The sequence below is a fragment of the Trichechus manatus genome, unplaced genomic scaffold, assembly GCF_000243295.1.
Source record: "Trichechus manatus latirostris isolate Lorelei unplaced genomic scaffold, TriManLat1.0 scaffold00047, whole genome shotgun sequence".
NCBI classification, from domain to species: Eukaryota; Metazoa; Chordata; class Mammalia; order Sirenia; family Trichechidae; genus Trichechus; species Trichechus manatus.
Window position 1 is genome coordinate 14,297,534 of NW_004443983.1, and position 15,833 is coordinate 14,313,366.

Below are 15,833 nucleotides of genomic sequence, written 5' to 3' on the forward strand. Positions count from 1 at the left end.
TAATCTTTTCCTTGTATCCTGTTCTCTTCATTCTCCCTTGCTCCCGAAGGCATGAGACCAGTAGAGTATCTTAGATGGCCGCTCACAGGTTTTAAAGACCCCAGACACTACTCACCAAGGTAGAATGTAGAGCACTGTCTTTATAAGCTGTGTCATGCCAACTGAGCTAGATGTTCCCCGAGACCATGGTCCCCACAGCCCTCCGCCCAGCATTTCAGTCCCTCAGGGAGTTTGGATGTGCAAAGTTATAAAACTTTTCAAGTTTATTTTGGAAAATAATATATCCTCTACTTTTATGATAATATAATTTTAAGTTCTGTGTTATTTAATATCAAGGAAAAATTCATAAAGACCTTCTTTTTGATTACCACTTCTTACTGATAATTGATTTACTGCCTACAGCATAGTCATTAACCTATAATTTTAGATCATTGACTTCTAGCTCTGAACTTTGAGTGTGTTTAGGGGAGTTTTGAAATAAAAACTTATCAAATCCAAATTTAAATGCATTGTAAACTAAATGCTGTTGCTTCTTGGAATAGTTATTGTAAAACAAAGATAAACTAAGTAAAACAAATGGCATCTGATTCAGTGTTAGGAGACTTCCTGAGATGGATTTTGATTATGCATCCTTACATGCTCTGTAAAAAGCTTGAGCCTTCTAAAATATTTCTCACCTGGAAAGCGCTCATTTCTTCACTGTCATAGGTGATTGCAGCACTTGATAATGGCCACAAATAATTAAATCTAGTTTAATGCCAGAAATGAAGATTGTGGAAGAAATAGTATTTTTTCCAAGCCTGGATCCTGGTTTCTTTTAGAACCAGATTCTTGGTTCCCTTCTCACAAGTATGGGTGATTCGGCTGATTCATTTTTAGATCATTAGTATCAGACTTATCTTGCATCTGGAAGGAATATTTGTGGCTTTATTTGGGGATTTCTTGGGGGGAGAGGTACTGTTATAAATATGTTTTAGAATAATGTTTCTTTTCATAAGAATGGCTCAAGGTTTGGGAGGAAAGAAAGCTCCTGATGAATGCATCGGTTACCTGGTTTCTTCCTGTGTGACTTAGGGTGATCCAGACCTAAGTGGTAAACCCCAGAGAGAAGCTACAGGGACCTGGTCACAGATGCCTCATGGTGTTTCTTCACATATTAGGAAATCTCTTTTGGTAGTATGGAAGGCCTGAAGATGGGGAGTGGCTGAGCTGGTGATATCATCCTGTGTGTCAGGGCTTTTTAGCTCAAAAGGTAGAAGTTTGTTACTCTGAAAAAAACAGTTACTTGGCTGCAGAGTAAACCAAAAACCAAACCTGTTGCCCTCGAGTGGTTCTGACTTTTTACTCTGAGCTTTAGCTTTAGGCTGAGGCCTATAAAATGAGAATGTACAGCTAAAAAAGTTTTGAATGTGCAACTGAGTCCCAATTGTATATTCTGAACCAAACCAAATCCAAACCCATTGCCTTGAGTCAATTCCGACTCATCGCAACCCTATAGGACAGAGTAGAACTACCCCATAGGGTTTCCAAGGAGCAGCTGATGGATTTGAACTGCCGACCCAAGCTCTTAAACCAGGAAGAGAAAAACAAAAGACATTTTGGAGTATAGGTATAACAATTCTGTAACATTTTTGGAATGCTAGAAAATAAAAATATATGCCAGAATATATTTTTTAAGTTCAAAATCAGTAATGTCATATCTCTGTTTTACAGCTTAGCACATTTAGAAATGAAGAGTGAAATAATATGACTGTATTGCTTTAATAGACAGTGTAACATCAAGGGGCCAATGTACAGGTCACTTGGCTTGGAGGTGATAAGCTTTCATGATGGACTTACAATATTTTAGTTATTTTGCTATTTCAAAAAAATAAGGTTGTAAAGCTCTGACTTAGAATATATTTCCAAAACTTTTGACCCATTGAAGTGTGATATGTGGGTGCAAGTGACTGAAATTGGTTCAAAATTCCATGAACTGTCTCTTTTTTTTGTAGATCTCTGAACTTGGTATGAGGAAATGAAAGAGAGACGTACACAAGCAGCCAATTAGATGAAGCAATCTCTCCTTGCTTGCATTCACATTTGACTTAATTTACCCTTAATTTATTTAAGCTTTGCTTTTTTTTCTTATTTAAGTGAAACAGTGTAAACATTGTATTTTTTAATTGAAGAGAAGTTCTGATTCTTAGCTCCTGCTGGGTGAAAGAGTGATGGGTCTGCTTAGTGCTGCTAACTTTTAAGTGCTGATTGTAGTTCATTATGAGCTCTGGAAATCTCATATGGAGAAAAGAAAGGTATTTGGTGGAAAGAAACATCCTAGGAAACAGTCAGTTAGAGGCTATGCTGCCTGCCAGAGTGAAAGAGGAGGAGCAGGGCATCCGTTCTGAATTGGTGTAGTAAAAAGCAGAAATCTAATTAACAAATTCACATTTCTGCAGCGGAAGACAAGGATTCAAATTTTGGTGAACTACTCAAAATTCCTGTCACATACATCAAAACTCGGACAACTTACAAAGGCTTTTTTTTTAATGTTCTGCATTTTAAGAACAAATATGTAAATAAAGAGCTGGTCATGCTTCTTGTTCTGAAATGACCATTAATTGTGGGGGATGAGAAGAGAATGTTGTTTTTTATTTAATGCTTACCTATTAGTGAAGTTTATGTTCAAATATAATAACACTTTTAAAAGCATGTAGCATCAGAGCTGCATATCCTGCATTTGATATAGTTAAAAGAACAGAGACCCAATTTCTGGAAACTTAAATAATTACATTATCTTTAAAGTTTTGATCCAATTAAAAATTTATTCATTTAGTAATAAGCATTTAGTAAATGCCTTGGATGCACCTAGTACTGTGTTAGGCACTGGTAACACAAAGATGCATAAGGCATGGTCCCTGATTTGCAGTAGCTTGCTTTTGACTCCAGTGGGAGGAACATACACTTAATTAGACCAAATTGTAAAGCAGCGTGTTTAATGCTGTGGTGGAAGAATGAGCAACATCAGTGGGTGTACAGAGGACAGAATCTCTTGCTTTGTGAGCATCCCCAGAAGGCTTTACAGAGGAGGTTCACTGGAGCCATGAAGGCTGAATTACGCTTTTATAGGCTAAAGAAATAAAGCCAGCTACAACTTTCCTGGGTGGCTCGAGAGCACTATTATTGTTAATCTTTTTTTTAAGAATTGGGCTACACTTTATGTATTGTATTTTATTACTAAGGGTATGTATGCCTGTATGTGTGATTTTTTTTTTTTTTTTCTTCACTATAAATTGAGCCCTGGTGGCACATTGGGTAAGCATTAGGCTGCTAATTGAAAGGTCGGCGGTTTGAACCCACCGGCAGCTCCACAGGAAAAAGATGTGGGAATCTGTTTCCATAAAGATTACGGCCTTGGAAACCCTATGCGGCAGTTCTGCTCGGTGCTATAGGGTCGCTATGAGTTGTGACAGCAATGGTTCTGATCTGGTCTGGATAAATTGCAAGATTACTGTGATTGTCCCTAGCTAATCTAATGAATATAACACATTTATATATAATTAATACATTTATATATTAAATTTAGAAATGTAAATGCCATTTATGTGCTGATGACTCCCACATTTATTTGACATCTCTCCTTGATATCTAATAGACATCTCAGACATAACATATTCAGAACAAAACTATCTTTTCCTACCCACCTCCAAACCATCTTAGTTAATTGCAGCTTTACCTTCGTTTGCTCAAACCGAAAACCTTGCAATCTTCCTTGACTCCTACCTTTCTCTCATGCCCCATAACCTACTTGCCAGGAAATTCTGTTAATTCTATTTTTAAAATATATCCAGAATCTGATCACTTCATACCACCTGCAGCCACCATCACTCTGCTCCAAGTAACTGATATTTCTTGACTGAGTTATCGCAATAGCCTCTCTCTGCATTTACTTTTGCTCCTACATTCTAGACTCAACCAAGCTAGAATGATCCTTTTAAAATGATCACACTCCTGCTCAAAACCTTCTAGTGGCTCCCACTTTCCTTAGACATTCCTTGGCTTGCAGCTGCAGCATCACATGGCATGCTTCCTCTGTCTGCCTGTCTCTGTGTATTGTCTCCTCTATTTTAAGGACACCAGTCATATAGAATTAGGTCTCACCTTACTCCAGTATGACCACATGTTAACTGATAACATCTTGAAAGACTCTATTTTTAAATAAGATTACTTTCACAGGTGCTGGGGGTTAGAACTTCAACATAGCTTTTTTGGGGACACAGTTCAGTCCACAACAGTGGAGGCTATCATAGGTATTTTTTTATAAAATTCACTACGTGATCCTAATGAGCAGCCAAGGTTCAAGCCACTGCTATGGCAGGAAGTGATAGTATTTTTTTATTTCCTCAGTCCACAGTGTCTCCCACATTACAAGGGTGTTCAGGAAACATTTAAATGCGTGTGAATGAATGGATGAAAATGCATGACAACTACTGCACTGGAGACCCAGATTTGCACCTGCTGAGGCATTAAGAGTAGATTTCAAATATTTGGAAAGAGATTGGTCCTGAGCAGTAGGTTAGGAAAGGATAGGTGGGAAAGGGGAGGGATGTAAGAAAGGGAAGATGAAGAAGGTGAGAAGGCAAAGGGGGGACTCCCAATTAGTTGCTCTCTTAATCCCTTGGCAGCTGCTGCCAATAATGATTCCCATTTAAAAGGCATACATGTATTGGGTACTTCCTAGGTAATAATTTGTTAAGGCAATATATTTCCAAGAGTCACTAACTTCACCTCTCTCTAAAGTAATTAGGAAAGCATTATGGAGAAGATAAGATTTGAACTGGGCAGTTGAATAAGTGGAAGGGAGAGAAGAAGGAAGACTTCCAAGCTATAGGAGTAAAATGAGTGAAGCGAGAGCAATTTTTCTTTTTTTTTATTGTGCTTTAGGTGAAAGTTTACAGTGCAAATTCATTTCTCATTCAAAAATTTATATACAAAGTGTTTTGTGACATTAGTTGCAATCCCTGCATTGTGTCAGCACTCTTCCCCTTTCCTTTTCCACCCCAGAAAGACCTGGAGGTAGAAAACCAAAAGGGAAGAATATGCTTGGCATTTCTCTAGCTGAAAGAGCTACAGAAAAAATTCAAGCCTCGAGTTGCAATTTTGAAGAATTCTATGGGCAAAATATTGACTGACGCAGAAAGCATCAGAAGCACAAGAACACAGGTTCCCTGTGTCCATTCATCCAGTTTTCCTGCCCCTTCCTATCTTCTCGACTTTGCTTTTGGGCAGGTATTGCTCATTTATCTCATATACTTGATTGAACTAAGAAGCATGTTCCTCATGCGTGTTTTTGTTTGTTTTATAGGCTGCCTAATCTTTGAGTAAAAAGTGGACATCAGGAGTGGCTTCAGTGCTAACTTAAAAGGGTATATAGCAGCCATAGTCTTGGGGATTCCTTCAGTCTCTGTCAGACCAGTCAGTCTGGTCTTTTTTTGTGTGTGTGTGTGAATTTTAATTTCTTTTTTAACATTTTTCTCCTGCTCTGTTCAGGACCCTCTGTTGTGATCCCTGTCAAAGCCATTGGTGGTGGTAGCACGACACCATCTAGTTCTTCTGGGCTCAGGCTGGTGGAAGCTGTGGTTCATGTGGTCCATTAGTCCTTTGGACTAATATTTTCCTTGTGTCTTTGATTTTCTTCGTTCTCCTTAGCTCTGGACGGGATAAGACCAATAGATGTATCTTAGACGGCTGTTTGAAAGCTTTTAAGACCCCAGATGCTACTCACCAAAGCTGGATATAGAACATTTTCTTTATGAACTTTGTTATGTCAGTTGACCTGGATGTTTCTGGAGACCATGGTCCTCAGCTGTCAGCCTCAGTAACTCGGTCCCTCAAGGTGTTTGGATCTGTCTGTGAAGCTTCTATGACTTTGCCTTGGTCAAATTGTGCTGACTTCCCCTATATTGTGTGCTGTCTTTCCCTTCACCAAAGTTAACACTTGTCTACTATCTAGCTAGTGATTTTTCCTCCCCATCCCTCCCCTCCCTAGTAACCATCAAAGATTGTTTTTTTCTGCATGTAAACTTTTTCTTGGGCTTTTAAATAATGGTCTCATGTAATATTTGTTCTTTTGTGATTGACTTATTTCACTCAGCATAATGCCGTAAAGATTCATCCATGTTGTGAGATGTTTCACGGATTTATCATTGTTCTTTATTGTTGCATAGTATTCATTGTGTGTATGTACTATATGGAAAGGAAAGAGGCCCCAGATAAGCAAAGCATTCTTGAAGAAAAAGAAAAAAGTAGGAGGCTTCACACTACCTGAGCTCAGAAGCTACTATACAGCCACAGTAGTCAGAACAGCCCGGTACCCAACCACTATGAAAAACAATATGGTGCTTCCTTAAAAAAGCTAGAAATGGAAATACCATACAATCAGCAATCCCACTGCTAGGAATATATCCTAGAGAAATAAAAACCATCATGCGAAAAGACATATGTCCACCCATGTTCATTGCAGCATTATTCACAATAGCAAAAAGATGGAAACAATCTAAGTGCCCATCAACAGATGAATGAATAAACAAATTATGGTATGTATAACAATGGAGTACTATGCAACAATAAAGAATAATGATCAATCTGTGAAATATCTCACAACATGGATCAATTTGGAAGGTATTATGCTGAGTGAAGTAAGTAAATCACAAAAGGACAAATACTGTATGAGACCACTATTATAAAAACTCAAGAAAAGGTTTACATACAGAAAGAAACAATCTTTGATGGTTATGAGGGAGGGGAAGGGTTAGGGAAGGGAAAATCATTAACTAGATAGTAGATAACTATTAACTTTGGTGAAGGGAAAGACAAAAATGATAAAGATCATGGAATTAAAAATAGAGACAACACTAGGGGTCCTAATACATGGTATAAATGAAATACAAACCATAACTAACAATGCACAAACACCAGAAGATAAACTAGGTAACTGGGAGCTCCTAAAAATTAAACACTTACGCTTATCAAAACACTTCACCAAAAGAGTAAAAAGAGAACGCATAGACTGTGAAAAAAATTTTGACTGTGACACATCCAATAAGGGTCTAATCTCTAAAACCTATAGAATGCTTCAACACCTCGTCAACAAAAAGACAAATAATCCAATCAAAAATGAGCAAAGGATACGAACAGACACTTCACCAAAGAAAACATTCAAGCAGCTGACAGACCTATGAAGAAATGCCTGCAGTCATTAGCCATGAGAGAAATGCAAATCAAAACTACAATGAGACACCATCTCACCTGGACATTACTGGCACTAATCAAAAAAAACTGAAAGTAACAAATGTTGGCTAGATTGCGAGATTAGAACTCTTATGCACTGTTGGCAGGAATGTAAAATGGTATAACCACTATGGAAAATGATAATGACTTCTCCTTAAAAAGCTAGAAGTAGAAATACCACATGATCCAGCAATCCCACTACTAGGAATATATCCTAGAGAAATAAGAGCTGTTACACTAATAGACATATGCCCACACATGTTCGTTGCATCATTATTCACAATAGCAAAAAGATGGAAGTAAGAGGAATTTTAACTTCTCAGAATTTGGAGAAAGAGATTTGAACTGGTTAAGTGGATTTCAAGAAATGGTAGGAATGGACAGTGAAGGGCCTTGATAGGAAAGCTCTGGAATTCGTTTTTGCATTTGAGAAGGTTTTGCTTCCTAAAGGTGTTGGAGCAGGTGAGAGATATGATCACAGTTGTTTAAGCAAGATTAATCTGGCTGGTGGTGAGGCAAGGAGTTAGAAGGAGCACCTCTGAGGAAAAGCAGGAGAGTAAAGTGTTCTAGAAAGTAGATTAGTGTTTGACTAACATGTTGAAAGATGTCAGATTCAGTGGAAGCGTAACAGAACCAAAGAGGCCTTGGATTTGGCAATAATGCAGAGACAGATGCGCAGCATGATTAAGAAGGCAGTGGTTGGAAGGGAATAAACAGAGAGGGTGTCAGAGAATTAAAATGGTAGCTACTGTGGACGTGATAGCTTTCAAAACCATACCTGTTGCCCTCGAGTCAATTCCAACCCATAGTGACCCTATAGGACAGAGTGGAATTGTCCCATAGGGTTTCCAAGGAGTGGCTGATGGATTCGAACTGCCAAACTTTTGGTTAGCAGCTGATCTCTTAACCACTGTGCCACCAGGGCTCCTTCAAGACCACGGAAGCCCTATTTTCTTGGTTAGCATTAGAAATCTTTATTGTCTTTGCCAGCCAGGCTCTGAGGGTGTTTAAAAGCCTTTCAATTCTTCCCTTATTTTCTCTGTTCTCTGAGGTGACGGGAAGGATTTGCCTGCAGCATGTCCTTAATGTGGCTTATCTAGCTTTTTATTACCATTTTTGTACTTAAGTGCCAGCCTTAACCAAGACGATGTTCAAGCCCAGGAGATGAGGAAAAGATGCCCTTTCTTCTCTCCCTTGTCCATCCAAGTTCTTTCCTAAATGTTGGTATCAGACCTAGTCAAGGTACCTATGCTCAGGTTAAAAAGATTCCCTCTCTGCCCCTTTCCTTTCCATTCCCAGCAGTCTTCTTCATTTTATTTTTCAACTTTCACCATGCAAGACCTGTGCTACCACCTTTTTCCCTTTCTGCTTGACTGTCCCTCCGTGTCCTTAACAGGAGGCTCTCCGCCATCTTCCTCTAGCTGGCTTTCTCTGACCCATCTGTTTCCCTGTGCCTTTGGTCTCTCCCCCGCTCCACACTGGTACAAGACAGGTGTGTTTGTCAGATGAGTGTGTGGTGCTGATATACAGCCCCAGGAACAAGAGAAAGCAGCCTGTCAACTGTTGATGTTGTGCCTTAAAGATTATAACTGATTGCTTAGAAACCAGATTCCAATAAAGCCAACATCTGCAAGTCTGTCAAGGAGTAATTTAGGTGTTAATTGACATTTGACATTATTTAGCTATACAGTAGTTTTTATTCTTTTAAAAAAATTATCACCTCTAACTGGCCTCACATAAATTATCCTTGTTAGCCTGAAACAATGGAACATCCATATTGCCTTTGCCAAGGTACTGTGAGTCTTTCTTATGTTGTTTTACCCGCTCTAGTCAACCTGCACAATTGTTTAATTTTTTACTTTTCCAGGGTCTTAAGGAAATTTGGGAGCCATTTGAGGTCTTTTTATAATCCTCAAAGCCTGTGTTTCCTAGGCAACATTTTAGTGTCTCATTTGATATTTAAGTACATGACCATATCAATCATAGGCTAATTTTAGTCTTTAACGTGAATTGGTTCAAAGTCGTATGTTTTCCAATAAAAGCACTATGAAACTGAAAGTTGATTATCTACATTCTACATTCTGACTTGGGTTTCTTTCAAAATACCTTACTAAGTGTTTAAAAATTGGAGTGAAGCATTTAGAAGATCTTATAAGGCTTTGTTTATTCAAATCCTCTGTGATTTGTATAACCGAATACTACTACTGAATTATAAGGAAAGTAAATTTAATTAAAATGTCAGTTTCCTAAATGTAATTATTTGTTTCAGACTCTGAAGGATCATTTTAGGTAGCTTTTTATGAAACACTGGAGGGCACTATTATGAAATTCCCACAGCAAGGAAAGGAATGTTAAATGAATTTGACAGAGCTGTTTGTGTGGAATTTTGAATAAAAGTGCCACATCCATAGAGGTGCCAGATAAGCGTCTTGTAATGTTGCTGGTTACTGGGAATTAGCCCTTGGATATTGTCATATTTCAAGCTGAGCTGGCCAAAATGGTTCTAGGGAAGGCCATGTGAGCTTAGTGAGTGACTGTCAGCTCATGAAAAAAATGAGAGTTAAATAAATCTGTGAGTAAAATACTCTTCAAGATCTCAGTAGAATGGTGAAACTTGAAAGCTGAAGTAAATCTGTTTCCTAATGTTTGAGTTTGTGCTCTGTTGGAAGGGTAAGAAACGTTACTCTTAGGGATAATAAATACAGACCAGAATTAATAACAAGGCAGGTCGAATCCCTGCCACATTTTGAATGTCTCCTGCCTCTTCTTCCATCACATCTGTCTGACTTGACTTTTAAGGGTTCATGTGATTAGATTGAGTTCACTTGGATAATCCAGGATAATCTCCCCATCTCAAGATCCATGACTGTAATCACATCTGCAAAGGTGTAGACATTTATGGGGGGTCATTATTTGTTCTACTACATGCCTCCAGATTAATTCTTTGCATGTTAATAGGCAAAAATGTCTTATTTGAAACTGTAACTTATTTGAAGATGATAATTGCAATCCTACCTCCTTTATGTGAATGATTTTACTCATTTTCTTGGGAGACTAAACATTAGAAGAAGAAGAGGAAACTTGAGGAAATGAAGAAATGGGAAGTTTTTACCTGGAGAAAGTCTTTACTTATTGAACAATGGCTTATATTGCTTTCCACATCAAGAAACACACCCATTATAGTACAGTTTGGAGTACATTGATAAAATATCATCAAAATATCTCTGAATTAACACTTTCTCATATTTCATCTTTTAAAATGAGAAAACCTATACAGAGATGCCATTGTAATCATGAAGATAAATATCTGAAATTGAACAATATTAGAGAGAATAAGCTCATCAGCGTGTAGGTATTTACTGTATTTAAAGGTTTCCTTTCCCATTAGACAATAGATTGCTAACTTTTGATTTTCATGATGCCTCAATGAAATCTGTTTGATTTTAATGTTTGTTGAAATTCATATGTTGAAATTTAGGTCACCATAGATTTCTGCATTCATTTCTAATTTAGTATGTAAAATATTAAATAAAGTTTAATTAAATGATTCTAGACTGTTACTCTATTTTAAATACTATACAGTAATACTGCCTTGTAATAAATTATATTTATAATTTTTGAGAATTAACATAAGGTTTAACTTTTTCATCTTTTATTTATCTCAGCTAAGAAACCTTTCTAGCTTGGACCTGCGTCATATCACTGAACTGGATAATGAAACCGTGATGGAAATTGTCAAGAGGTGCAAAAATCTTAGCTCTCTCAATCTCTGTCTGAACTGGATCATAAATGACAGGTAACCACTGTACCATTTTAAAAACACTTTTTCGGAGGGAAACGTATTGTATGTACCAAATACTAATTATCATTATAACAAAACATGTCAACGTTAAGTAAAATTGAATGCAACCATGCCTTTTCAAACTGATATGTTAAAAACTTGAAAACCATGTAGATGTATACTTTTAATCCATCCATTGCTTATATTTGCAAGAAGGTTTTTATGTGCTTTGATTCAAATGTTTGCCTTAACAATTATAGCAACAGCAATCTGTTGAATTTTTTGTTTGCCTCCCATCCAGGATTTATTGTTTATTTGCCACTTTAATACTTCCGCAGCTTTTGTGATTGATTTACCATTCACTCATGAAGGAAAATTATTCTGAGAAACTATCTCAAACGTGTTCTGACCCTTTTTTAAGGGTGACATTTTGTTCTCTGTATAAACATAATTTGTTTTGAAAACAAAAGTCATGTGGTGGACAGTTCAATATATTGTGTAAAAACATGTAAAATGGGAAGTCATTTAAGCAATAATAAACCCATTTTTCCCTGAAGTGTTACGTGAGTGAACAAAAAGATGTAGGAAAACCTTGGAAGTAGACTTTTGTAATGAAAACAATGGCATATTAACAGTAGCACTTCTGATTGGTTTAGGGAGGGTCTTAAATACAGGCGTGAGGCAGGATTCCTGACCTGTAATTTTACAAGAATTTTTTTTTTTTTTTTAAGATAGGCCATCAAAAATGTTTTGTTTACAAAATACAAAGCACTCTGTTAGCTAAAATTAGAACTATTTGGATTTAAATATGTTTCATAAATAAGAGCAGTAATTTAATAATTTTGTGTCAGTAAATGCTTTAAGTTCAAGACTCCCTCACACTTTTAATTTCCTCCTTTACTTTTTAAACTCATGTGGACTCCAGTTTTCCAAATTATGGTAAATTCTAGTGACATTTTCTTGAATTACTCTGAATTACTATTTACATTATGTAATAACCTTTGATTTGGCTCTTAGTCAAATTTTTCTTGAAAATTTTGCTCATCTAGAATGGGCACTTCAATCTATTTAAAATGTTTGTTGTTTTTGAGTAATAGTTAATATATGAAATATACAAAAATTTAAAGAATGCTGAATGATATAAATTTTTAAAAGTAAAATTGTTCTGTGAAATCAGCATTCTTGTACACAGTTAATTATATGACAATTTAAAATAATAAAAAAATGTTTTTCAGAACAAATGATAAAATAAAGGCTATAAAAATATTATCCTATGTTTAATGTGTTTAACATTAGCTTAATTTTGAGATAAACCTCTTGCTAATGCAGTAAATTAAAAGGAGAAAACTGTTTCTGCAACAAAATGATTACGAAAATGATTGCCTTTTATTCGACAAGAATTTACAGAGTATCTGACATGTGTGAAAGAGTCCATCATTGGAGAAGACAGAGGTAAATAAGATGTAGTCCGTAAACGATTGTATAAATTATCTCCTAAGTAAACATTTTGCTTAGGATTTATATCATTTAAACAGAAGTGTTTTAGGGATTTCTAATCTTTAAGCTCTTCAAATATTCATTTATCCATAACTGGAAATTTACAAATAAAAAGGAGGCTGACCTTACTTCAGCTTCCTTCTCCTTGTTGGGTTCCATGTACTCAGACTTGTGCTATTTCAATCTTTTTTTTTTTTTAACTCAACTATAATGGCTATTTGATATTTGATCATAAATATATCTACTGTAGAGATTTATTTGCAAGGAATGAAAGAGTATTTTTATGTTTTTAATGGAAAAGTTTGGATTAATTGAGAAAACATGCATTTTAATGAGGTTGAGCAGTAGAGTTTTAAAGATCAGACTCTTTTAGGTTTTAATTACACTACTTGCACTTACCCTGTGTACTGTAATAGAAGTCTCAAACATTAAAACCCACTTTGCAGTATCATCTAAATTACTCATCTCATTGTTCTTGCCATACTGTATTACTAAGCTAAGCAATATTTGTAATTATATTGGTATAAATCTAGGACTTCCAGTCAGACTTAATTATAATTTTAGCACTTAGCTAAGTTGGGTTAGTAACCTTTCATATGGAGGGCACTGGAATGCACTAATGCATTTAGCCTATCAATTAGCTTCTGTTTTACATTTGTTCATTATTATTATCCTCCAGTAAATCAGGAAGCATTTGTTAACCCTCTACTAAATGGTTAGTACTGTGTCTCAGACTGTGGGACACTGAGTCCCTGCTCCTCTCAAAGGTTGCCCTCTTTAGGTGACATAAGACTTAATGAGTGAGATAATAGTGAGTCTTATAAGGATAAAGAGAAAGAAAGTAACCTTTCTTACCCAGGTAATTGATAGACATTTTACATTCATTTTCATTTAACCCCCTCAATATCTTTTGTTCAGGGGAAGGTCATACTGTTCCTATTAAATTTAGCTATTTGACTTTTCTTGGGCTTTTCAGATGGATGAATTTTTTCCATCATTACTACAGTGAAAAACTGATTTAGGACAAAAAAGAAAAGCAGATGGCTAATGAGTTAATTAAGTTCTGTTTGTTCACATTTTCCATTTTACCACTGGGATTCACACACAATTGACATATATGTGTAAAATTCTTAGTTTTTTACTCAGCTCATTTTTTTTTTACAATGAAAGTATACTAGAAACTTCATGTATTATTTTATACATAACATATTAAAAGGACTATGTTTAATATTGCTTTAATCCCTTGCATGATGATAAACTTTGATGCTAAGATCTTTATATATGGCATTTATTCTAGATTTAAAAAAAAATCATATTTGTAAACATTTTGGAAGTTTAAAACTTAAAATAAATAGTAATTGAAGATTATTACTGTTATAGTACTTTTAAGCATTTTAAGCATTGAGCAATTGATCTGTGTGACTAAGACATGCTGTTCCTTTTCTTTGTTTTTCTAAAAGCACTTTTTGTGTTTAGAGAGTTAAACAGCTTGATATTTTCTTGTGTTCAAAAGGATGGTCTAGTAGTCATTTGACATTTACCATTGCTTTTGAATGCAAGTAAAATCTGAATGGTTTATGAAAAGAAGACACTATTTCTATGAATGGTTTAAATCCAACATCTGGTTGTTATATTTCCTCCACTCCCTCTGACTTTAAGCTTATTGAAATGTTTATTTGTATTTGATATAAATCTTTTGTTATTTCACATCCAATTTAGTCCTGACCGTTTTTGTATGTTTGGCATATAGTCCAAAGTAGCATATTCTGAATGTAAAAAATTGAAATGATTCTGAATATTTTAAAAAGGATATGCATATGATGGCTCTTTTGTTCTTTTTTGCCAATAAGAATTAAATGAAATCTCATTGATTCTGAATAGATCTTTACAAAAGCTATTTTAAAAACTTTAAATGGCTTTCAAAGATGGTAATTAATCTCCCCATTTTCAATTTGTAACATTAGCCCTTAAAAAAAAGTTAGTTCAATCATATGATCTGGAGGCCTATTACCAAAATATATGATCCTTTTATTGACAGTTGACCATGCTTGCTCATGAATTAGCGTAACAGTAGGGCATAACATTACAAGAAAAATGATAGATTCTCTAGCATGCATTAGCAAAAGTCACAAAATATGACAAAACCAGGCTGGTTATAGGCTGGTTGTTAAAGAAATTATGTTGCCAGCTAGTCAACTAGATAGAGTTTTACTCTTTGAATTTGCAGTTTTTAAAAACTGAACTTAACTACACTTGTAAAACATGACAACTAAGAATATTCTTTTAAAAGAGTTAATTTGCTGTGCAAATCTTGCATTTATGTAAAATGGACTATTGCATCAGTGCACACTCTGAAATTCAGAGAATTTTTGAATCTTAGACTGTTGTGACCTGTTTCTTTCAAGTATATAATAGCATTTACGGTATGTTGCTATTTCACTTTATATATGTTACAGTTTAGAATTGTAACTATAAATATTTTCTCTTTAAATAGGACTTTTAAATAAGGCTACTAGAAGTTGGAAACTGGTAGGCCACAGCTAAGTCCAGGCCACAGAGTTGTTTTGTTGTCCTATACAATATTTTAAAAAATTGAATTAGTTGCCAACACTTTAAAAATTGGGATACTTCACATACACACAAACACAAAATCTTAATTTGGGACTTCTTTTGGAAAATATGCAAATCTAGCAATGTTGAAGCCACCTTTTCTCATGGCAGCAAACTTTCCAGGATGGGAAATGGACTGTTCTCCTTGACCATTTTCCAGTTCTCCACTGTTCCCACCAAGCACATTTTTTAATGTTGTCTGTGTCCCCGCACCCCCACTCCCAATTTACAAACTAAATTCTCCTTCGTTAAAATCCAGAATATAGATATTTTTGGATGTTCATATTGTAAATCAAATAGTTTTTAAAATTGTTTCTGATAAAATATATTGACAAGTAATAGTTAGTCTCCCTAAATTAGTTCTTGGATACTTTAGGAATTAGAATTTGGCCAAGAGGTAGCAGGTATAGAGGGGGACAGAATTCAAATAAAATAAGTTGAAAACCTTTAGATTTATTGACTCTCTTCCAAAGTGGAGAACTCATTCTCACTAGTTTTCAGACAAGAATTTTGTAAAAGCGTTCCCTGAATTAGAAGGGAGATTGAACTAGTTGCCTAAACTCCTTTCAACTTTAAACCTATTTTAAAATGAATATATTTGCTGTGTGATATGTGCTTAGCATTTGATTCATGATTCCTTTATTGGTTGTTACGGAATTCATTAAGAAAAATATTC

General features: G+C 35.5%; 1 protein-coding gene across 1 annotated transcript in view; it reads left to right on the top strand.

Annotated features, from left to right (window-relative positions):
* FBXL17 (F-box and leucine rich repeat protein 17) overlaps positions 1-15,833 on the top strand; it is a 567,698-nt gene that overhangs the window by 174,982 nt on the left and 376,883 nt on the right. The window contains exon 6 of the mRNA XM_023732005.1: positions 10,935-11,065. Coding sequence (XP_023587773.1) covers positions 10,935-11,065 — 131 coding nt within the window. The remainder of the gene's footprint in view (positions 1-10,934; positions 11,066-15,833) is intronic.